A 25657-nucleotide genomic window follows, 5' to 3' on the forward strand; every position below is an offset into this window, starting at 1 on the left:
CTAGATGCAAGAATTTGTGGAAAGAGGTACTATGATGGATTAGTAAAGAGCCACATGTGAAGAGGTTAAGGGTCTAGTGCTTAATAGAGGACATTTTGGCTAATCTAAAATGTGGAACCCTCTAAGTAATGAATCCTTTTTGGAGCTAGTATGTTAGATAGATACACTTTGTATTGAATTGAATCCTTTTTTGCACCTAGGTACATTTAAGTGAATCCTTTTTCATAACTAGGTCTATAGGTGACTCCTGCTTGTAGCTAGGTACATCCAAGTTTGTAGCGCCCAAAAAAAAGACGTGTGTGAAGTCAAAGCTAGTTGAAGTCCTTGGTAAGCTTTAGCATGCTATTATCCTTGCAAAATGATGAATCCTATTTATGGCTATGGTCGGTGCGATGTGATGGTTTATTTTAAGTTGATTTCAAAATCATGGTTGGTGGGGAAAACAAACCACTTGATTTAAACACATGATGTGATGGTTTTTTTTTTGGTTGGTTTCAAAATCATGGTTGGTGGAAAACAAACCACGGGGACATATTCATGGTTGGTGGAAAACAGACCACATGATGGTTCCAAATTTTATGTCAGAAGTGATCACTCAATGCTTCCGACTCAACGATGTTGATGGGAAGTTGAATTGATGATGGGAATTGAATTGATGATGAACTCTGAGGGCCAGTGCACACGGCGCAAGTGCAATTGGTGTGCAATTGCTGTGATGAAGCTTAGTTTGCGTGTGAACCAAATTTGTACCGGCATCTCTACCATTAAGGATTGTAGTATAGGTTTGTGTGGAGCCTGAGAGCTTGTACCTGCCTCTGTAAAGCCTTAGTTCGCACTTATAGATTCGGTGTTCTCAGGGTTTCAAAGTTCTGGAGTGTTTATAGACAAGCGCGCAGACAACTCTGATTGGTTGAGGTTGAAAGTGGAGCGTTGGTCCACAACTTCGCACCTTCAAAATCCAAGTGCTCCAATTGTGCATTTATATGAGACTGGAGTTTCTTGTGTGGCCTAAACCATACGCCACCAGCTGCGCATTATCATGCACATGTGCACTAAGCTTGAAAGATGGGGGTGTGAAGGTTGTTAGTGAGGAAAGGAGGGGGTGCAAAAAGGAAGTGGGAAGATGATGGGGTAGGGGGAGGCCTTTTCCTCAGGCAAGCGACACCACTTTCATATGAGGGAGGGGCCAAGGAGTTGACACATCAACAATTAAAAAGTTGATGTGATGGGCAAGTTAGGAAGATTTTGGCACTTTAGCATTCCTGAAACTGCTTTGGTATGATGTGTACCTAGGTAAACACACACCGAGCCCACCATTTTCCATGATTTAAGGAGACTTGATTCAACGGTTGAGATTGCATCTACGAGCCCGGGTGCAATGATGCTGAGATAGACAAGTGATTTGAAGACCAAGTTCACCCTCAAATGGTGAGGTGTGATAGCAAGAGAGCAATTTGATGGTGTCTTTGGGACCCATGTCCTGTTTAGGGAACATGGGTCCTAGTCACTTCACCCCCAAATGGTGAGCTGGGATAGTAGAGAGCAGGTTGATGGTGCTTTGGGGACCCACGTCTCATTCTAGGGACGTGGGTTGGGGTGACGGAGGCAAAATTGGAGGGTTTTTGGGAACGTGTGAACCCTGTGGGAGAGGGTTCTTGGGTTTCCGGGCGAGCGATTGTTACCGGGATGAAAGTGAATGCGAGCGGGCGAGGGACTGTTACCGGGACGAGGGTGTGTGGGAGGGGAAAGAGAGAGACAAGAGAGCCAGGGATTGGTGTGGAGAGTCCCATGCCTCACATGGAAGGAGGGGACAGGGGCTTATGATTCCTGCACGTGGCTGATGTGGCGCCAGTTCCTGAAAAGAAGAAAGTTGATTTGGAGGACGGAACGCTTACCGCTTTCTTCTTCCTTCGTCTTCTCTGCTTCTGCTTCTGCTTCAGGTCCGCCATAGCCACACGCACCCACATTTCATCAAGGTCCTTTTCTTCCCTCGCTTCCTCTTCCTTCCTTCTCCTCTCATCACAACTTTTTGCTTCTTCTCCTTTGCATCTTTCCCATCTTATCCTTTTTCGCCCGCCCACACCAACCTTTCTTTTGGACCGAATTTTGGTTGCTTCATTAGTTTGCGTGGCTTACGGACGTCACGAAGATTGCAATCGCCGGAGCCAACCTGTTGTTTCCGGGACAGTGTCTGGTTTGCTCGTTCGCCTAATGCTGTGCCATTTTGCAGGCGACGGAGGAAGTTCCAGGCCCCTGCAGGAGAGAGAGATACAGGGAGAGAGAGAACTGCTTCGTGAAGCGGAGGATTGCAATCTACATCTTCAAGAAGATGTGCAGGACAGCGATGGGGTGTCTTGGATGACTGGAGCAGAGGCGCGTGATCATAGGAGATAGCTTAATTCAAGGGAGCTACCTTAGTTAATCCGTCAGACTTTCCGCCATCACTGCTGCCGCATACGTAGCTTTGGTTCGCTTTCTTCTTGCCTCCCAATCTTCTTTTCGCCTGTTCATTTCATTGCCTCGTCGATCTAACACCATCTCCCTGCCAAATTCCACACTTCTCCAATGGGATAATACGCTACGATTTTCTCATCATTTCCTCAGCTTGCTACCCCCGTCTTCACCACTCCTTCCCCAATCCTTCTAGCCTGTTATGGGAAGCGCATTTCAGCACCTTATCTATCGGAGCCATTCACGAATTTGTCCTGAGCGGTACGAAAAGTCGTTTGATGATCCAATTCGAGGGTTCGGTGCCAATGCTTTTTCTTCAAAGAAACGCAGTTATTCGAGTTTGAAAGGCGCCAAGTCGCAATCAAGTCTTACAACTGCAAAAGGTTTCTTCTTCAGCGCACGGCCGGGCATCAGAAGCAAAAAGTACCCACACTGGAGGTGCTGTGACGCAGACGCAACAGAGGCCTCCGCATCTACTGTTTCTTTCGATATTGTGGGATCTGGCCCAACAACAGACAATTCCACAGCTTCCCCCGGAAGGGGGGCGCCTTCAGCTCTGTGCATTCCAGTTGACATCAGCCATCGCTTAACTGAAACTGGACTCGAGGTTGTAAAATCTATCGACGGAGCTGACGTCCAAAGCATTATTAATCCCATCGAGAGCTCGCAGCTCGAACCTCAAGCTCCTGAACCGCCGAAAGGGCCCCCGCTTGAGCATTTGGAAGTTGGCACAGTTAGCATTCCAACACCATATACCTCCTCATCTTCAGAAATATCTGGGAACTTTCGCCCAGAACCTGATCTTTGGGGGAGCAAATCCATCTCAAAGCAAGGTAACGCTTCCGATAATTGGTCGCCTGTTGCAGCAGCAGTTGTAATATCTGAAGCTGGGGAGGCTATACGTCCTGAGACAATCGATGTCCTGCAAAGATTTGAAAATGGAGCTCCTCGTGCAGGCGAGCATCCTATCGAAAATGCGACTGACGATGAAACATTACTTCCTAATGCAGACGAGCAGCCTGACAAAGGTTTGCTGCAACAGATAAGGGACATAGTAATGTTTGCCGGACCTGCTCTTGGAATCTGGTTGTCTGGGCCCATGATGAGCCTAATCGATACGGCAGTTGTGGGAAATAGCAGCTCGCTCGAGCTTGCAGCTCTCGGTGCGTTGCTGCAATTCTTGTGGCCTGCTTTTATCTTCCCTCTGGATGTTGAATTTTGAAGGAAATGTGGATTTTTTTTTCACCTAAAGAAATTCATTGGATGACCATGGCTTCTCGGCTTATCTTTACTGAAGTATGGATCGAATGACAATGGATTTTACGCTTGAACTTTAATGAAGCATTATGGTTCGGTGATGATGATTTGAAGATGCAATTGCAGGGCCAGGAACCGTGTTTTGTGACCAGACCTGCTATGTATTCATGTTCCTTTCCGTGGCAACTTCCAATTTAATTGCAACTTCTCTTGCAAAACAGGTTGGGTTCTGCCTCTGATTTTCGGTTAGTTAATTAGCTCTCAAAAAATTCTAACCTCGTTAATTGTCTAATGGTTCTTTTGCCTCCCTCATCGCTCTGGCTGTTTGTACGTGCTGCACTGTGGATTCCTGAAACGCAGACTTCAGTCTCTTGGTCTCATAGGCTTTTTTGGCCTTTGGCAGATGTTAGTAAAACTTAATACCTACCCCTCATCTCTCTCTATCTCTCCCTCTCTCTCTCTCTCTTTCTCGGAGTCATTTATGGCACTGAGCGCAACTCCACAATCCAAGAGCAATTAATGACAGAACAAGAGATGAAAATGATGGTGAACAAGTCCATCATTACTCATTATCTTTCTGTTTAATGCATTTTTCACGTGAGTAAATGACTACCAACATTAGTCAATCCAAACTCATGTTCTTTTGGTTTCTACCCCCTAGGAGCAGCAACTGTTCAATACATGCGAGGTTATTTGTCACGTCCTCCCTTGCTAAGGAACGGACAGACTGTACTGTCATGTGACTGTTATGTACACCGGCAAGTGTACAAACTGTCCCTTGCAAAGATTGTGGATCCTCAAGCTCTTACCTGTCAGGACACGGTTGAGTTCCTTCTAAAAGAACACCTTACAAATGTCAGGCATTGATGGTCCGGTTTTTATTCATCAATTTGTGCCTGTTTTCTTCTATACAGGAGTCTTGTTTTGAAGCTGAAGAGCTTGTGTCTGATGATTCTCCCCAGTAATCCAGCAGCCAACCCCTTCGGCTAGAACTCTTCTAAGCCAATATTTGTATAATGTCAAGGTAGCCAGCCCTGTGAGATGCAGCTTAAGCGTAATATGATCTGTTAGCTCCCACGTCAGGACTCAATTGAGTTCTTCTTAAGACTGCAGATGTCAGGAATACACTGATGGACGGGTTTTATTCATCAATGTGTGCCTGTTTTGTTCTTTACAGGAGTCTTGTCTTGAAGCTGAAGGGCTGGTATTTGATTGTTCTGCATTGAAGTGTTCTAACGCTAGGCCAAGTATCAGAGCCAATGTCACAAGATTTCACACACTTCATTCTTAATCTGCAGTTTAGGCATTCCTTTAGCTTATGAAGACTGTTCTAACGTCAAGATAGTTGGGTGTGTCTCAATGTCAAGACACCTTGGCAGATGTTGCGCACAACCTAGCTGAAGGAAACCAGATGTACTGGTCCTGAAGCCATAACGAATGGCTTGAAATTTTTCTGTTTTGTAGATTGCACTTTTTCTTCTTATCACGCTTTGCCTCAATTTGACGCATTTTGAAATTCAGTTCTTTGTTTCTGCTTGGACATCTGAACCGAGCCTCCATACTCAATCTTGCACTGCTGCAAAAATTCTCTGGTACAGACTTGCAAAGTTTTGGTTCATTATCATGTCTACAAGATATGTCAGTCTGTCTTTAAGACATTGTTCTCTTTACCATAAAACACCACATACTTAAATTAGTAGGAGTTATTACAGTGCGCTTGGAATCTGGATCACACTCTGTGACCAGGAGATTGAGGAGTTAAATGTGGATGTTTTTGAGATATGAGTACGTAATGGAAAATGTACACCTAGTTGGAATCAAATGTTTTTGTTCTTGGACTGTCACAGTCTGACCATGCATTAAGAGGGATTTATCGTGACCTGCAATGTTCCCTTGCATTTTACTTTGCAGGATGAAATGAAAGCAGCACATCATCTGTCGAGACTTCTTTTTGTGGCTTTGACATGTGGAATTGGTATGCTCGTGTTGACGGGAGCATTTTCCGTGCCACTTCTTAAAGGTAAGTTAATAGAGAAGCAAACGTACATCTGCTGGAATTTCTAAACCTCATTTATTTGCCTGCATGCAGCTTGCTAATGTGCTGTTGTGGGTGGTTTTTGCACAGCATTTGTTGGGCCTCAGAATGTGGGTCTAGTTCCTGCTGCCCACTCATATGTGCAGGTATGAACTTGACGTATGCCCTTTATGGTCGATTTTACTAGATCATCTTGTTACTTACTCCAGATGCCCCTTCTTTTACTTGTCGGGTAGGAGATACTATTAGACCTGACCATCTACAATTGTCCCTCAGTTTTCCTTTCGAAGTCCATCTCAGAAGGTTCAAAAATAGGTTTGTGGGGATAAAATTCTTTTGCAAGTTCAGAAAAGCACCTGGTTACGATAGTGAGTGTAACAAGGGCAGGTACACCACCATGATTCTAATTCTTGCTTGTTGTAGCTAACTTGCATAAATAAGCATATTCTGAAACAAAGAACAATGAAACACAATCAGTGATGTTTTTAGATTTTATTGTGACGTTCCATGGTGCGAGGGTTATATTACATTTTTGCACATCATTTGAAGTTTTGTAAAAGGAGAACTCAAGCCTGGGAGACATCACAGATCTTCCTAAATGTACGGTTTCTGTACGGCTGTTGTTTGAGCAGGCAGAGGTGCGGCACAAGGGCTGGAATTGTGGCCAAAGGCTGCAGGACTGAATGCCAAAAGAGGGGCCTAGGGGCCCCTTATATAGGGGCTGGAATCAGTCGGCTGGTTGGCTGGCTGATAGGGCATGCCCATGCAGCCCTATGGGCCAACTTGAAGAAGGTTGAGGCTGCCTATAAAAGGTGCCTCCCCCAGGCCACTTCCTACACTTGCTGCTGCCTTTTGGGGCCTTAAAACCTTGCAAATATGCTGTGTAGGGGTGCTGCAAGATGGTGAGTGTGCAGCCAGTTGTCACTGCCACCTGTGCCTGGCACTGTTGCATGTGACATGAGCAAGAGATGTTGATAGATATGGATGCCACAAAAAAATATGCATAGAAGTCCCTCAATAGTTGGACTTCGGTTCACAATATTGAGTTTGTAGCTCAATATTTTTTGTCAAAGTCTTAAGGTGGGGGCAATAGAACAAGGTAGACAGCCTTTAATATGCACTAGTAATGCAACAATTGGAAAAGGCTCCCATATTGTCTCAAGGACGTCACGTAGGCAAAGTGGCACCGTGAGGTCATAATGTGGACATGTGCTTGAAGATGAGAACTCTGGTGCAATTGTGGGGATGGTGGCAAAGGTGTAGGAGCCCTTGCAAACACAATATGCTTTATATTCTGGCTGTATGGAGTGCAAATCTTAAGTAATTTGGAAGGATTTGCTGTGCTGCAACAATATCTATTAGCACATAGCTTTGTGGAATTTGTGCAACTGTTATTGAAACGCAGAGATCCCATGACAGGTTGTGGAATAGGAAATGGTCATCATCTGGCTCATAGATGATTGAGCAATCTGACCAAGCCAGCAAAGCATTTCTTCTAGCTGGCTGAGCAGTAACCTTGGATGAACAATCAAGGGCTTACAGATATGAAGAGTACATTTACTCAACCCAAAGTCTTATGTCCATCTTCAGAGGAAAAGACAGATTTTCTATAAGAAACTTGGTGAGGGAGCAATTGAAGCAATGCTTGTGGCTTCTCTTAAAAATGGGCATAGTAAAGGGATCTGTAAAGGCAAACTGGAAGAGCACACCTGCATATTTGCTTTAGTTTGATCTTTGCTGGCCAAGCTAGTTTTACACTGTCCATCTCTTGCTTATCTTCTGTCACCGTCCTTCGGACTCACCAAAGGGTGGTAGATAACAATTAATGAGCAATTAACAGAAGTTACAGCCACTTTGAAAATTCAAGTTTACAAGAAAGAGACTTTGAACAACATTCCCAGAGCTAGATTGCCCTAGGGCTACACCTGACACTATTAGCTCCAAAATGTGGCGCCCCTTGTGGTATTTCTTTAATATTATCAGAGAGATCAAATTTACAACAGAGCCATAGCTTGGCCAATATCTGAGAGATCAAAGAACAACCACTGAGAACTGCCCTGATAAACTGCGAACTGAAGACTGGCACCTCCAGATAGCTCCAAACAGCAACGATTCAGATACTGGCAGTTTGAAAACTCCACGATCCACTCCAGACAGTCTCCCACGACAGAACAGGAGCATGCGATTGGGGAAAGGATAGCAGAAAGGGAGCAGAAGCATACGTGTAGGGAGAGAAGATGATGGAAGCTGGCGACTGAGATGAAGAGAGCTGTCCAAGATTGCGACTACAGAGAGAATGGCTGTTGCCAAAAATCTCTTGCCCAAAATCACTTGTGCCATGTGGCCCTGAAAAGCTTTGCTTTAATCCAAAGGATTTTTGCCCCTCCTGACCACTTGCCCCTAGAAATTAATTTACAACCTTGGCCCTTGGCCTTAGGAATTAATTCACGAGGTTAGCCTTTTTACCACTCTAGGGCTTAGGCTGTCACACTGCAAATGTGTGCAATGCATGCAGAATTCGAATGCCAATTGGAAGAGCGTCCTCGTGAGAGTACTTGTTTCTATTTCGACCTACATGCAAGGTGTGTGAGAGATGGTGGATGAATGCAAGGTGAATAGAGAGAATGCTATGTGAAATTCACAATTGTCCCTTGAGATCACTCAAGTTCCATCTTCCCATTTGCATCTACCATTCAATGCACCTTAATGCACCCTTCCCTTCCTATTGCCCCTAGGACCTAGACACGTGTGTGCACATTTTTATTAATAGAATAAGTATCACATGTCCAAATTTGATGCCGTCTGAAGCAGTGGCTCCAGCTCGACTGGTCCTATCTACTCAGATGATCCACCGCCATAACAAATCGGTTGGTGTCCATCATAAATACAAATACATGTCGCACCATTGGCATGTAATATATAATAATATTTAATGTTTACTAATCATAAATTAGTGATTTCTCTTGTCATGACACACGAACCTGTGACATACCTCCCTCTTGGAAACCCAACAAATGGCCCCAGTTGCTGTCCAAGTGAAATCAAGTGGTAAAAAGAAAACTGAACATTACCGATATTGCATAAACAGCAAATATATAACATGATCTGAAAAGAACAACAGATGTTCGGAATAAATATCAAATATCTCTGGATCCAAAAGAGAGATGTGTCCGAACAGAATTAACAGATAACAATAGATGGATATGATATGGTAGAGGTGCACATAACCAATCATACATAAACAATCATGCCAAAAACTTGAAGGCATATCTAATAGTGACTAGTACACCAATCATAGGCCCTGCAGCAGAAATACTGTCAGCAAGTAGTACCTCGGGTGAGACATAAAAGTGTCACCAAGCGACCTCATGACATCGGATGAGTTGTCTGAACTAAGTGAGGGGAAGCGCTACCTCCCATCCTGAGCATCAGGCAATGCTCCAGACCTGTGTTTTGCTGAGCCTCGGCTCCAATTGGATAGCAGTTAGGTAGAGCTGCAAAACTATAGGGTATTCTGCTTAGTGCACCCTCTTCCATCCACATCGCATGCAACACTGTATAGTTGCGAAACTTAACCAGGCAGTGACGGGAAACTCTAGCTCTAATCTTGCGTTCCGAATGTGCCAAAATCTGCTCTAGTACCAGAATTTCATCCTCTTCTTCAACTTCAGGCTGTTCCTCATGAGGCGAGTCCTTTGGCACATCACCGTGGAATGGCTTTAACAAACTAACATGGAAGGCATTATGGATCTTCCAATGATGTGGTAGCTTCAGCCTATAAGCTACATCACTTATCTTCTCCGAAACCTGGAAAGGCCCATAGTAACGCATATTCAACATGACGTACAACCTTTCCTTACCCTTGTTGTTCCGAAGTCTCGCTCTATGGAAGCGCAACAGAACCTAATCACCTTCCTTGAAGACCAACTCTCACTATGGCGATCAGCTTGTCTCTTTTGCTTCGCCTGAGTCCTTTGAAGAGCTATCTTGACTTTCTTGTAAGCCTCATCCAAACTTTCCACATACCTGTCTGTCTCAAAGATCTTATCCTTAGTATGCAAAATGGGTGGAACTTTTGTTCCACCTTCCACAATCTCGAAAGGTGCTTTACTGGTTGCATTATGAACAATATTGTTATAAGCGAACTCCACAAGTGGCAGATACTGCTCCCATTTTGCCTTATGCGCTGAAACAACATTTCAAAAGATCTAGAACTGTATCATTACCTTTCTCTAACTCATCGTCAGTCGGTGGATGAAAGGAGGATGAGAACTTAAGAGTTGTACTGACGTTCTCGAAAAGCCCTCTCGAGGAAAGACTCGTCATCCATGGATCCTTGTCACTAACAATAGACTCTTGACATACCATGTAACCGAAAGATATTGCCTAGGAACAGTCTTGCCATTTGATCAGCTGAAATCTTCTTCCTCACCAAAATACAGTGGGCCTGTTTGCTAAACCTGCAAATAATGGTCCAAATCCCATCATGACTCGATGGTGTACGTGGAAGATCAAAGACAAAGTCCATAGCAATACTTTGCCAAGTTCTATCAGAAATGGGCAACAGCTATAACAATCCTGGTGTCTTCTGCCGGTCATCCTTAACCTTTTGGCAGGTGATGCATGTCCGAACAAATATCTCCACATCTCGTCTCAAAGCTGGCCAGTAAAAGAAATGCTCAACAGCCTTCACCGTGGTCTCAATATGCCTCCGTGGCCTGCATACGGTGGAGCATGACTTTCTGTAAGCTTCGTGCCACAAAGGCGACCATGCATCAAAAGAAAACCTTCCTTGAGAGTATAGTGATCATGCTTCTATCCTTCAATGAGCTGGTCAAATATCCTTGTGAAATCATCATCGTGTGCATACTGTTCCTTCATAGCATCCAACTCACTATGATAAGCAATAGTTACTGCTGAGACTTGAGGCTTCTTGGAAACCGTATCAGGCACTAGTCTCCTAGATAAGGCATCAGCTACCACATTCTTCTTGCCTGGTACATGAACAATCTGAAAATGGAACAAAGACAAGAATTTGCCCACCTCATATGCTTGTCTGATAACTTCCTTTGAGTAAGGAGGTAGCGCAAGGAAGAATGATCTGTCTGTACATAAAAATCAGCACCAACTCCGTACCTCATGAACATTCTTGAGCCGTGGCCAAGAACGGATTGCTCCTACCTTGGCTGGGTCCATCTTGACTCCATCCTTTGAGATGATGTGCCCAAGAAAGTGGATCTCTAACATGAAGAACTCACTCTTCTTGGCATTGATAACTAATTGATGCTTCTGCAACTCTCAGAACACAATAGCCAAATGTTTCTTATGCTCTTCCTCGTTCTTTGAGAACACGATAATGTTGCTAAAGAATGTACGAACAAAGGCCCTATGATTTCGGAAAATCTTGTCAATCGTCTGATTAAATGTGGCCGGAGCATCAGTCAAACCAAATGACATAACGAGATACTCATACAATCCAAAACTGGTTCAAAAAGCTGTCTTGTGCACATCTTCTGGCCGGATGCGAATTTGATGATATCCCCTCTTCAAGTCAATTCGGCTGAACATGGCAGGCCCTTCCAACCTATCCAGAACATCTTTAATACTTGGAATGGGAAACTTGTTCTTGATAGTGATCTTGTTGAGTGCACGGTAGTCAATGCACACTCTCCAAGATCCATCCTTCTTTTGAACTAACAAAACTGGGGAACAGAAAGGAGAGAAACTTGGCCTTATGAGTCCTTTTTGAAGTAAATCATTCACTTGGCTTATAATCTCTTCTTGTTGGGTTGCACTTACTCTGTACGGCGGCTTGCTAGGCCGGGTACTCCCTGGAATTATATCTATCGGATGACCCTCTGGTCTTTCTGGTGGCAACTTTCCACGCAAAGACTCAGAAAAACAATTTTTAAACCCATAAAGAAAATCTGTCCTAGCTTTTTCCAGCCCAGAAAGCTGAGACTGAGCTTGATCTGGTGGAATTTCTTTTGCAAAAATCAAGGAGAAAAATTCTTTTTCATAACCGAAGAAATGGCCGAAGTTGATTCAACAGGAACAGATTCCCCTTTGAGTTTTACATCCAAAATGTGTTTTCTCGGAGTCTGTGTAGTTTTGAATCTGCAAGCGAAGCTTCCCAATGATCGGAGTAATGGTAGAAGTGAACTCGGGGCTAGCCATATTTGCTTCACAGAGTGGCCCCATCTCCTCGAGACAAATACCTAGTTTACCTGCTAGCTCGGGTGAGATGAAGTTGGCGCGAGCTCCTGGGTCAAGGAAAATCAAACAGGTCTGGTCTCGAACCTTCCCCCAAGCTCGACACAGCTCCGACTTCTCATCATACTGTTCCTCACCGATAACATCATGCGTCAATCATGCACTAGGTTTAGGCTTCTTCCCCTTTCGCTCACTCTTCTGCTATTCCACATCATCATTGGGCTCCTTTCGTTTCTTGTTTGGACAGTCAGCTACTGTGTGGCCTTCCTCTCTACAATAAAAGCACTTGTTTTGTTTCATTAGTTCTCCCTTCCCCTCAAAAGTTAATGTCTTGAACTTAGTCTTACTGAACTTGCGTCGCTGACCTGCAATCTTGGAACCCTTGACAGGCTCTCCACCTTTCTTCGACTTACCCTCTCCGAAACCTGCAATAGTCTCTTAGCTCTTTGGGTAGCCCACAACAATACTTCTTCACCTGCTCTGATAAGGGCACAAGCCTTTATGAACTGTCAGGTAAGAGAGCTGACCAGAATTTTCTGTTATAAGTCTTGAGGTTAGTACAGCTCCTAGCATTGAGGTCATGCCAGGCCGTCATCACATCCACCTCAAAACTTGTGGTTAGCCATGAAGCAGAAAATACTTGCTTGAAACCAACCCAAGTAGTAGGGGCTAAACCTTGAAAAAGTACACTGGTCCACCATTGGAGAGCATTACCTTTCAGAAAAGTGGCCGCCTTACAAATTTTGGAAGCTTCGGTGAAGTTTCCGCATGAGTAGGCTGTGTCAAACTGCTGCAGAAAAGTCAGCGCCTTTAGCCGATCCTGCATCCCATTGAATGTCTCGAACTTGACACCTGAACCTCCCTCCTTGAACTCCTTCGCTTTGCCCTTAGGTGCCAGATTGTCGTAGACTGGGGTCTGTTAATATGGTGGCTGCGGTTGCTGCATCATATTTCCTGTATTTTGTGCACCTGTTCTGGACCTTGGTGAAGGATTCGGAGGCATCCAAAACATACCCATGGGATTACCCATGCCTCCCTGCATTCCTAGCTGCATTCCAACATTCCCATGCACATTCGACATTCCGGGCTGCGTACCTCCAAGCATCTGGCCCTGGAAACCTTGCATACCAGGCTGAGATCCTATCTGGGCATTTCCAATCATGCCCATACCATTGTTGGTCAGCCCAACCATGGCCTGAAATACTGAACTGCCCCCCGCCCCCAAAGTAGCGTGGGTATGAAACGGGCTGAGGAAGAGGTTGCTGTCCGGAATTCAAGAATGGGAAATTGCTGGCCTGCTCATTCGGCCCAAGACCTGGACCAAAAGCTGACTGCTGAATAGGAACTTGAGGCATGTGATTAGGTGGAGGATTACTTGGTTGAGGCTCCGACGACTGCCTGCGTGGCTGCCGACGTGTGTGCGTCTTCTTATTCTTCCCCATGGAAGGGTTGAGAATCTTCTGTAGTCGGATTCTACATCAACTGGGTCAAGATTTTCATCTACTTAAACAACTGCTCTCGTATCATAGTGTCAGCCTCATCTTCTTCTTCCTGCTCTGACTGAACATGAGTTGCTTGACGTTCCTGCTGTCCAGGATCTTGCTGCCTATACACCTGCGATGCAAACATCTTGGGCTCATAGAATTGCTGTTCAGGAGCTTGCTACTTAAACAACTGCTCTCATATCATAGTGTCAGCCTCATCTTCTTCTTCCTGCTCTGACTGAACATGAGTTGCTTGACGTTCCTGCTGTCCAGGATCTTGCTGCCTATACACCTGCGATGCAAACATCTTGGGCCCATAGAATTGCTGTTCAGGAGCTTGCTCCTTTTGCGGAGAATCCTCATCCCCAGAGGTCTCGTGCTCCTCAGTGTCATGAAGTCTTTCCGGATCAGACTTAGGAGAGGAAGTCTGCGATCTCTCTCTATGAGACAGTGTGACTGAATTTTCTTGGCTGAAATTATTGCTCAATCATCTGTGCTTGCCCAACACAACCACGAGCTCACCTCTTGAGAAAGATGGTGGGGTCCCGGCAACGGAACCACTATCACCAGCCTTCGGAATCCCCAAAGGGTGGTAGATAAATTAATGAGCATTAATCAGAAGTTACAGCCAGATTTGCAAGAAAGAGACTTTGAACAACAATCCCAAAGCTAGATTGCCCTGGGGTCACACCTGACACCGTATTGGCCCCAAAACTTGGCGCCCCTTGTGGTATTTCTTTATGTCTGCGATCTCTCTCTATGAGACAGTGTGACTGAATTTTCTTGGCTGAAATTATCGCTCAATCATTTGTGCTTGCCCAACACAACCACGAGCTCACCTCTTGAGAAAGATGGTGGGGTCCCGGCAACGGAACCACTATCACTAGCCTTTGGAATTCCCAAAGGGTGGTAGATAAATTAATGAGCAAATATCAGAAGTTACAGCCAGATTTGCAAGAAAGAGACTTTGAACAACAATCCCAGAGCTAGATTGCCCTGGGGTCACACCTGACACTGTATTGGCCCCAAAACTTGGCGCCCCTTGTGGTATTTCTTTAATATTATTAGAGATATCAATTTTACAACAGAGCCATAGCTTGGCCAATATCCGAGAGATCAATCACTGAATACTGTTAACAGAAGCCTAGTGCAAAACCCTAGCAATCTAGGGTAGGACCTTAGGGCAAGCTCAAACAGATGAAGGGCATCAAGAACAACCACTGACAACTGCCCAGATAAACTGCGAATTGAAGACTAGCACCTCCAGAGAGCTCCAAACAGCAATGATTCAGATACCGATAGTTTGAAAACTCCACGATCCACTCCAGACAGTCTCCCAAGAGAGAACAGGAACATGCGATTGGGGAAAGGATAGCAGGAAGGGAGTAGAAGCATGCGTCTGGGGAGAGAAGATGATGGAAGCTGGCGACTGAGATGAAGAGAGCTGTCCAAGATTGCGACTAGAGAGAGAATGGCTGCTTGGAGGCCAGTAGAAGGGCTGCGTGGTGATTTGGAATTTGGAACTGTAAGGGAGTTGGAGTAGGGCACCTGGAATTGGAGTGGGAGCTGTCCTGGAACAAATCGCACAATGGGAAGAAGAGCCTTGCCTTTTCTTTTAAACCTATTGGGAAAGCTTTGCTTTCATTGCTTTCTTGCTTTGCCAAAAATCACTTGCCCAAAATCACTTGTGCCATGTGGCCCTGAAAAGATCTGCTTTAATCCAAAGGATTTTTGCCCCTTCTAACCACTTGCCCCTAGGAATTAATTTACAACCTTGGCCCTTGGCCCTAGGAATTAATTTACATGGCCTTAGGAATTAATTCACAAGGTTAGCCTTTTTACCACTCTAGGGCTTGGGTTGTCACACGTAAAACCATAATAATTAGATTATCAGAATCTCACGCCCCCTTGACACTTTCCATGAAGCAATTGTGGTGGAGTATCAAGGAAATAAGACATGAAGTCCTCTTATAAAACCTGCCCTAGTTACCGCACTTAGCACGCATCCATTTACGCTTATTCATACATTGAGGTAGATGGAATCCTCTTTGTCCTTTCCTAAGATCTTTGCCAAATTGATTCATCTATGGTCATGTTACATTTTTAAGAAAAAGATTATGGTTCTCCTTTTATTGAAATCACTTTAAAATATGTATTCTATAAGAGGGTGAAGCTTCCCTTTGCAGCTCGTTTGGCAAATGATCTGGCAAGCATTCTCGGAAGATGATTGTGAAAAACGTTCTATTGCATTTGTCTATCACGATTTAGTTGTTCATAGAGCTTAAGGGACTCCTTGGGTTCATGGTGGTGGTGGTTTTTGGACATTGAATCTTTTGACAATATGAGCTGAAAGATTTTTTTTTTGGTTATATGAAACTGAATTGCTTGAATTCTTGCACACAGCAAGTTCGTATTTGTTGCTTTTACATATGAACGGATTGCTTTCACTTCTTGTAAGCTAGAATACACAATATTTATCCTTTGTAACATCTCTTGTATCTGCAGATTAGGGGCTTGGCCTGGCCTGCTGTACTGGTTGGAATGGTTGCTCAGAGTGCAAGGTAACTTCTCTTGAACACTATGAGGTTTTGGATGCTTGTGAGCTATATGTATTGCCCTCTACTACCTGAGCATAGAATGACGTAATATTGATCTATCGTTTTTAGAATTTTGGACTTCAGAGCAACAAAAATCTGAACTTGTACGATTGGATATATTCTAGTCTTACATAAACTCAATGCGAAGACTTTGTATAAATGGATGCTCAATGTGTGGGTGTGTGGATTTGTATGTGTGAGAGCATATTTTTATACTATGGTCTACACCCACTGTTGGGCACTGATGACGTCAGTGGGGATGTCATAGTAGCTAGTCCCTGCTATGTGTGATGGAGTTCATGGTTTTCAATCTTATGAATGACTATCGTGAGATTGAAACTGCACTATGTGTGTTTTTAGAGGATGAGTTTAGGAATGTTCGTGGATTCATCTAGGTATATACTTCTGCCGTATTAGCGGACATGCAAATTTCACCTTGTGAAGTTTTTGTCCAAGTTGCGGCCTGCTGGTATTGTGATAATTCTTTCTATCTTAATTGGTGCGTTGCCCTATTAGCTAGATTTAGATGCTCGTTTGGGAGAGACTAAAATGAAATCGTTTAGACTTCACAAGCAGTTGTAGCTTGAATGAAGAGATTTTGGACTACTTTTTGATTAGCCTTCTCCTTTAGTGCTAGCCTTCGTCATGGCTGAGTCTTTCCTTCACCTTCCAGAGTGTTGACAGAAACTCAGTACGAAGACTTTGTATAAATGGGGTGTGTGGATTTGTATGTGTGAGAGCATATTTTTATACTATGGTCTACACCCACTGTTGGGCGCTGATGACGTCAGTGGGGATGTCATAGTAGCTAGTCCCTGCTTGTGTGATGGAGTTTATGGTTTTCAATCTTATGAGTGACTATCGTGAGATTGAAACTGCACTATGTTGTGTTTTTAGAGGATGAGTTTAGGAATGTTCCTGGATTCATCTAGGTATATAATAAATGAGAAATGATTTTTTGTATTGTGTACTGTAGACCAATCCTTGGATTATTGATTGATATCTAATCTGGCATGTTTATGGAAGAAGACAGTGATAGTAATCTGTACAACTGAAACCTTATTTGTGTGCTTTTAAAGGGGGTTGGAGTGCTTAAACAATCAAATCGCAGAACTTTTTTTGCATGAAATTAAATGAACTCAAAGAGTAAGCGACCATAAATACAAGTTCCATGGGAAAAATGCCCATGATTAAGGGGCCAAGATGGGCTCCACCGCCTTTTATCCAACACCTATTGCTCTAGGAGAGTGGATACAAGACAAAGTATGACACTGTCCCTTTATAGACTTTGAGACCAAATATTTTGGGTGTATTTGATGAGATGCAGACTGGGCGAATCTTGAAGTCAAGCTCTCTCCATACAACAGTCTTCTTTGTACAGAACAACTCAAAGGTGTACTCTCTCAGTGTCTCTCTCTCCGAGGGCTCTCCAATTTTGAAGGAATATACCTATCACTGTTTCCAAACTTCAGTAAGAGTAAACCAGTGGAAATCAGGGAAATGAACTCTACAAATCTGCATCCAAGAAAATGACTGATTCCCCAATGTAGAGGCCCTAGTCTTGATTAGTTCTATATCCGAAAGGCCTATTGTAAATTCCCTACTTCTAGGTAACCACCTCAAATTGGAATCTTCCGACGCATCAAATCACAAAGAAGAATATAACAATCCAAGTTGCGGCCTGCTGGTATTGTGTTAATTCTTTCTATCTTAAATGGTGCGTTGCCCTATCAACTAGATTTAGATTTAGATGCTCGTTGGGGAGAGACTAAAATGAAAATGTTTAGACTTCACAAGCAGTTGTAGCTTGAATGAAGAGATTTTGGACTACCTTTTGATTAGCCTTCTCCTTTAGTGCTAGCCTTCATCATGGCTGAGTCTGCCCTTCACCTCTGGAGTGCCGACAGAAACTCAGTACGAAGACTTTGTATAAATTGATGCTCAAGTATGTGTGGGTGTGTGGATTTGTATGTGTGAGAGCATATTTTTATACTATGGTCTACACCCACTGTTGGGCGCTGATGACGTCAGTGGGGATGTCATAGTATCTAGTCCCTGCTATGCATGATGGAGTTTATGGTTTTCAACCTTGTGAGTGACTATCATGAGATTGAAACTGCACTATGTTGTGTTTTTAGAGGATGAGTTTGGGAATGTTCCTGGATTCATCTAGGTATATTGAGGTAATTGAACCCCTAAGGGTTGAGTTCGTGACCTCACCTCCTAGCCATAGGATCATTGTTTTAGAACCACCCTCAAATTTAAGGTTTAGAGCACCAACGGCAACGTCTACTTGAAGGTTAGGGTATGCGTCCCATTACTATATGCCCCTTCCAGCAACTGCTTCTCCTTGGCCAACGGGTCAATGTCCCTAGGCATCACCCAATTCTTGGACATCCCAAATGCTAAGCCTTTTGGCTTGTATTCATAAGCCTAGATCCAATTATTATTGGCATCTGCTTACAACTCTAGAAGCTATGCCATAAGTAGCCTCTTTTTCCTTAAAGCCCAACTTTTCACAGAATAGTTTACCTTCCTTGGTTTAGCCTTGCCTTTCTTAAATCAGCTCAATCCATGGGATCTAGATGTCATCCATACTAGCCCTCGTCTTAACCTAGGTCAATAAAGACTCCTAGCTAGTTTCTCCCCTATCCTCGGCTAGTATTGATATCGGGCTACCCTAGTCTCAACGCCAACTGTAGAAAAGGGGGTAGGAGCAGATTAGAGGAAAGGGGGGCGGAATAGCGGAAGGGAGAGAGAGGAAGGGGGAGAAGGCAGAGAGAGAGAGAGAGAGAGAGAGAGAGAGAGAAGAGAGAGAGAGGTATTTAGGTCTTCTAGTGGCCTCGCGGGCCTATGAGACAAAGTTCAATCACAAGAAGTAACCCATACAAGCCACTGTGGGCTGAAACAAAGGGCTCGCTAACACCCTTTGCAGAGTACTTCGCCTATGCTAAAACAAAATACAAGAATCTATTACTCAGACTCAATATTGAAAAATACAGCCCGGTGCAAGGGTGGCTCTCCTATGAGAGAGAGAGAGAGAGAGAGAGAGAGAGAGAGAGAGAGAGAAGGCTGCTAGTAGGAGGAAGGAGCAGGGTGAGTAGATAGGATTAGATGTCACATCAAAAGTGTTACAAGAGTGAAGGGATTGGACTCATATAGTCCTCTCCATTATCCCCTCTAACCGTCACTAAAGCACCCCTAAGTTAACCCCTTTTTCCCCTTCATTACAGCCATCCCCTACCATAGAATTTTGCCCTCAAACTTACATGTATTGGCTGTCATGCAAGGGTGCTAAGACAGCAAAGTGATGCTGATCATCCTGGTAAAAGGTAGGGGTACTTGTAGTTAATGCTCTTTGGCTACCATGATTGTTCATCCGCTGTGAGTCCTTTCCACCTGATGAGGTATTCAATGTATACCCTGTTGCGGAGTACTCCATCTCTAAAAAACCCACAATGCACTTGGGAACATAGAGGATGTGAGCCTCCTCATCCATAGGTGGCAGCTCTGGAAGTATGTGCACATGCTGGCCTACATGTGGTTTCAGCAAAGACACATGAAACACATTGTGAATCTTGGAGCTGCTTGGTAGCTTCAATTGATATGCTACCTCCCCGATCTTGCGGATGATCTTGTAGGGGCCATTATATCGATGAGCAATCTTTGTGGTAGTATTACCCCTCAATGAAGCATAACAATGGCGTACTCGGGTGGATGTGGTCTTTTCCCACTTAAATCTTGTGGGACACTAACGTTTAGAACCCTACCTTGAGGGTCTTTACTGAAACGTCAGTCTAGCAAAGTAATACTTGTCCAAAAAGTAAGATAAATGTCTGCATACATTTTAGCATTTACTACTATAAAAAAATTGAGTAAAACCAATACCAAGCATGTGAATATATTTTGTGAAGTAATGTGACATTAAAAACTCAAATGTGTTCTCGTAAGCATCAAGAATGTTGAGGTAAAATTGTCTTTGAATCCATCCTCCTTGCATCTCTGAACAGACAACCTTTGAACTTTAATAATGTCATCTTTCTTTGTGTTGCCTTGATAAACTGATGAAGGACTATATGTGGTGGGACACAAGGTATCTCATTTTCCTCAATCTGTGGTGAATCTTCAAAAGGCGGTATCTAGGAACATCCCTTCTGTATGAACTAACTCAATGAATATGGAAGACATTGGCGAGGCTAGCGTGCTTCATCGTGTCCTCCACGAGTACTAGCAGGTTAACCCAACACGTAGAATCTGACTGTAGATGATGTGCACCACAAGTATACTCAAAGAAACACACAGATATGGAAGAGGATGTACAGCAACGTAGACAGTCAATTTACCATGTTATCTATATTACTCCCAATGGATGCAACCTCTATGTTATAACTGCAGCAAAGTGCTGCTGTGTTTGGTAACAAAATATGGGCTGGATGGTGGTTCCTACAAGCTTTTTGCTTTCTACTGCTCCCGCTTGTAACATCCTAGAGCGAGTCAGAAACAAGTATTATTTTCTAGGTAGTCACTTGTTTAATTATTTGAGGTTTCCTTTACCTTTCGATTATAAGGTGTTGGTTCCAGCAAGTCTGTAATTAGAGGTGCAGTTGGGAACATTGGTGCTAACTTTGTCCAGCGACTTGGTCAGGCTAGGTTGGCTCATAGTAATAATGAGTCGGGTACCGCTTGGTGACCTATGGATACCAGCAGATAATCGCACCTCCAACTAACATTTCTCCCATGCTTGAACAAAGGAGTCATTAAATAGCAGGAATAGCACATTTCATTAAAAGTATGGCTTTGGGATGTGATCGTGTACTTGGAAATTGGTGGATAAGTAACATAATCGAAATGTCATCTGCTAACAATCGATTGCTTCTGTTAGAGCAAACGGAACCTAAAATGGCTGAACTATAAGTTGGCAATAGGATGAAGGGGTTATAGGTTAATGATGTCACTCTGGCGATCTTAGTTGCTTGATTCACTAAGCAAGCTCACTTTATCCTTGATTGAAAATGATTGAGTGCACTAACGTAACTTATTATGTACATTTTCAGATACTATAACATCCATACATTTAAAGTGTGATGGTGTCAAATTTAGTCCATGATCTGGAAAAAGTAATAGATCATCGTGCTCCTCTGAATTTCATCTCAGCCTTCATCACTATGGTCTTTATCATTTGATGTCCTTGACTAATTTAGTGACTCCAATGATAAAATCCATGATCATGTCTTTTTGGTATCGGCAAGGATTGTAATATTCCGTTAATCTTTCCTCTGATATACTAACCCGTTTGACATAAAAATATAAGCTGACATATATGGAATAGTGTCTTTCTTCATTTTATGCCAAAAGAAGAGTTTATCTGAAGCTGAAAAAGGGCCATGATTCCTCTATGACTACCATGGAGGAGGGTGTGACATTCCTCAAGGACTTTGTCAGAGTTCTTTGGTGATGCATAGCTTCTCCTGCATGTATAAATTCCATCATGTGGATAATAAGCACATGAGGACCATCATGCAGACTAAACCAGGACTATACTATAAAGACTATTGATGCATAGAGAAAATATGCTAATTTGTGAAGGATATGTAGAGAGTCTTTCTTTATTGATGTGCACATTTATGCCCTAAAATTTGACATGATCAATATCTTTGTATAAGCCTTTTTCCTAAGCTTTTAGTTGTGGTGTGCAGCCTTGGTATGCAGGATTCATGGGGTCCATTGAGAGTTTTGGCTGTGGCAAGTTTTGTGAACTTAGTGGGCGATATTGTGCTTTGTACTTGTCTTGGGTATGGTATTGCTGGCGCTGCATGGGCAACCATGGCATCTCAGGTATCTGCCTCCTTATTTTGTAGCTTTTTTTGGAAACATCATGGCATACAAACTTTTTTCCTTTCCTGGGGTAGGGTTTGACAGATTTTGAATGGCCTGTTTCACATCAGCTCCAAATATTTGTTTCTCACTCCAAGTTCATTGTTTGCATGACAGTATATAGGTGGATTTTTGATGCTAACGGCTCTTAGTAGAAAAGGATACAATGCTCTTGCTCTGTCGATTCCATCATGTACAGAGCTGGTGCATATGGTTGAACTAGCTGGTCCTGTCCTTCTGACAATGCTCTCAAAGGTCTGCATCCTTAAGATATCTCTGATCATTCTGTTTTCTGTTGCTTTCTCTTTTTATAAAAATTTGTTTAACGTTTTCATATTTTCCCTTCTCTAGCTGTCCCTGTCAGGGAAGAATGTATTTTTGGGTTAAGTTTGTTAGTAGGGAAAAGGTGACCCTGGTTCATGACGACCTGTCTGCACTTTTTGGACGATCAGGTATCTTTTTATGCATGCATCACATTTCTGTCAACATCCTTGGGAGCTGTGACTCTAGCTGCCCATCAGGTATATCTTCCCAATGATGTTACTACTGAGCATTTCCGGAAACTGCAATGAATATTGACGAAAGCTGGCCTCACCCTGTCAGTGTATTCAAGGTTCTTCTCTAGCAAGAGACCTCAGCTGTTTGCCAACACTGGTGCATCGATTTTACCTTTTCTAAATTTGTTGCCATCAACATGCAGGTCATGATAGGGATTTATTCCACATGTACTGTTTCTGGAGAACCACTAGCGCAAACTGCACAGTCCTTTATGCCTGCTCTTATTCAAGGAAGGAATCGCAATTTAAGAAAGGTAGTTGAACCACGATCAGCATCAAGGGAAGCTGACAGTTTTTTCAGGAGAAATGATTTCACTCTGGGAATATGCTGATGCTTCTGATTCTTAAAAGATCAATGCTATTTTCATAACACTGAATATGCAGCTATTTGATTCCATTGTCCTAGGCACAAGCGCTCCTGCGGTCACTTCTTTTGATTGGTGCCTTGTGTGGAGTGTTTCTTGGATGTTTTGCTGTCTGTTTCCCGTGGATTTTTCCTCAAGTCTTCACCCACGATAAAGCTGTTATCAGACAGGTTTGGAACTTCTTGACAGCGATTTCTTCCTCCTGCATGTTCTTCTGGTAGCTGCCTTTAAGTTTATTTGGGGCAATTTCAGGCTCAGAACTGGAATAAAGTAGAGCTAGTCTTTTGATAAGAGACGTACATAGAGAGCATGCCCTCAACTCTTTCTTACAGTCTTGCCTCATACACACGTCTCAGCTTAGGAACATTTTTTTTCTTGGAATTTTGGTAAATTGAAGTAAGGAAGAGTTAGAATGTGTCAAAATTTTTTCCTTGGATTGTCTCTGCTTTTATATTCTTCCTTGCTTCTGCGAGTGTATTTCTCAACATTCATAGGCAATTTCATTGTTGAATGATTACAGGCATGCAAGTTATGCTAGATCACTTAAAAACATGCTCATGTGCTTGCATTTTTCTCGTTCTTAGAATCAGCTGTGCAGACATTTTGTTGACATGCCACTTTTGCATGATCTGTTTGTCATAATCAATCTTTAGTCTTTTCCATAAGCACTTTTCTATCTGTTGTTTTTCAGATGCGAGCTGTCACTCTGCCTTTTCTTTGCAGCCTCGTGATTACTCCACCCTTGCTCTCCCTTGAAGGGACATTGCTGGTAAAAACTCTAGTCTGTTTCTGCCTTCTGATTTTCTGTGTCTCCTTATATGCAGCAAGTGAATATTGTTACATCCACGGGGGGGAAATTTTTGAGTCTATGGGAGAGCATGTGTACATGCATATGATTATATACTGGCCTACACCCTCAGTTATGCCCTGATAGCTTCAGTGGGGTGCGGTAGTACTTAGTTATTATGGAGTTGAAACTTGACAGTTTTCACCTTGTGGTGACTATTGTTTTTCTCAGATCAAAATACCTGTATGGAATGGTAAAAGCTAGCATCTAAATACGTACATTCTAGTCTGCACTGCATGCACACATAGATATGTATGTATATGTGTGCATTCTCTCTCTCTCTCTCTCTCTCTCTCTCTCAGAGTGAGCTCTTAACGAGCCCTTTGCTTCAGCCCCACAGTGGCATGTATGAGTTACTTTTGATTTGTACTTTGTCCCATAGGCCCACGAGGCCTCCCGTAGACGGTAGTACATCTTTCTTTCTTTCTTTCTTTGTCTTGCTCATTTAGACCAACTACCTTGAATGTGCCCGCCAGCTATCCTCTGTACCATAAAGAGTCAGCTAGAGGGCTGTTCGAGAGGGGATCTAGTAGTTCAAAAAAAGTGAGAAGCCAAGTGTACACAAACTCAATAAAAGGTAACGTCCCAATTATAGTGGTATAAATGGATGTAGAGCACATTTAGTCAAGATTAGAACTACAAACTGTGCAATCGGATGCTTGTTGTAGAGGATCCCTTGTGAGAAGTGTAGGTTGCGCCTTTTGGATGTGATGGTCTATCGCTTATAGAACCTTATCGCATATTTTGGGGGCTTTCGAAGCCACAAAATACTAAAGGGAAATTTGATTATAGAAAGATTGGTGACATTAAAAAACAATATAACACTGTGTGGGGCGGACTATCAAGTCTGGAGGGCGTTTTGATGGCTGCTTCGACTAGCCATTGTTTGAATTAAAAAAAAATATGTGGCTTCAAATCTGTGTGTGTGTGTGTGTTTGTGCGCGTGATATGTTTTCACCAAAACAAAAAAAAAAGTGTGCGCGTGATATGGCTGAGTTCTGTCAAATTTTGACAGTTGACTTTAGCATCAGCAACTGCTTTCCTTAGGTCATGCAAGTAATTCTTCCATAGTCACGAATTACTGATTGCATGCGAGAAACGAAAGCATTCCAGGCATAATCAAGATCAATCTGGCAAAGCAACCATGGATACATAGCAGCCTCTGGAACAAGTCTAACAATAACTCTATGGTTATGCAGGCAGGCCGGGATCTGAAATTTCTCAGTTTAAGCATGGTGTCTTGCTTTGTTGGTGGTACAGCCTTACTGATGGTAAGCTGATTGTGAAACGATATTGAAATACGTGGTATACGTACAGCTCCCTGTGTTTTATTCCCCTTTTAAATTGTTTTCTTGTCTTGGTGCTTCTTGAAACTCACAGTTCTCCCATTCTTCAACAAAGTCAAAATATATTAGTTGTTCTTTGAAGTGTGTATAAAAATCTCAATTTTGAGACGTTTGAATACTTTATTTTACAACAACAATTGCCTGTATTTTGCAGGTATTCAAAGGATTGGGATTTGGACTTCAAGGTTTCTGGTGGACGCTTGCTTGCTTCCAGTCGGTGTGTATTTCTTGTCTGTTCTTGTCTGCCTTTTACTGCTCTTATATATGTACCCTCTCACCAATAAAGAGAAACATTAAGGGTCTACAACAAGGTTAATAGTCTACAACTTATCTGTCGCTAATTCTAACTGTAAGAAAGGAGGGATCTACCCATTGACAATTCTGAATTTGTTTTGTTTGCAGATGCGCTTCCTTATGGCCTTTGCTCGTCTAAAGTCTGCAAAGAGTGTCTTAAGGGATTCACTATCTGTTTCTAAAGAGAGTATTGCACATGCAAAAGTTTCTTGACTACCATTTTTTGAATGCAACAAATTTTGAATTGTAATTCAAATTTGCAGCCTATGAGGCTGCGGTTGTAATTGATTATGCCCATATATCTGTATGGGAATTTACATGGTGGTATATGATATAA

The 25657-nt window shown here is 43.0% G+C and overlaps 1 protein-coding gene across 2 annotated transcripts; it reads left to right on the forward strand.

Moving 5' to 3' along the window:
• The first annotated feature begins 1924 nt into the window (after window positions 1–1924).
• On the forward strand, window positions 1925–25657 carry LOC147880745 (protein DETOXIFICATION 46, chloroplastic-like). 2 transcript variants are annotated; one of them, XM_087370740.1, is made up of 15 exons: window positions 1925–3284; window positions 3408–3614; window positions 3835–3929; window positions 5620–5728; window positions 5834–5889; window positions 15946–16001; window positions 21734–21872; window positions 22029–22166; window positions 22364–22432; window positions 22612–22722; window positions 22875–23003; window positions 23525–23602; window positions 24880–24951; window positions 25181–25243; window positions 25429–25657. In XM_087370740.1, exons 1-15 carry the CDS (start codon window positions 2654–2656, stop codon window positions 25531–25533), a joined length of 2058 nt encoding a protein of 685 aa, XP_087226866.1. In that variant the 5' UTR covers window positions 1925–2653; the 3' UTR covers window positions 25534–25657. The 2 variants fall into 2 exon arrangements, with proteins under 2 accessions (XP_087226866.1, XP_087226865.1); XM_087370739.1 differs by having other exon boundaries at window positions 1925–3614.

This window comes from Dipteris shenzhenensis, chromosome 32 (genome assembly GCF_047967505.1).
Source record: "Dipteris shenzhenensis isolate YYH24624 ecotype China chromosome 32, Dip_SZ_1.0, whole genome shotgun sequence".
Classification (NCBI taxonomy): Eukaryota; Viridiplantae; Streptophyta; class Polypodiopsida; order Gleicheniales; family Dipteridaceae; genus Dipteris; species Dipteris shenzhenensis.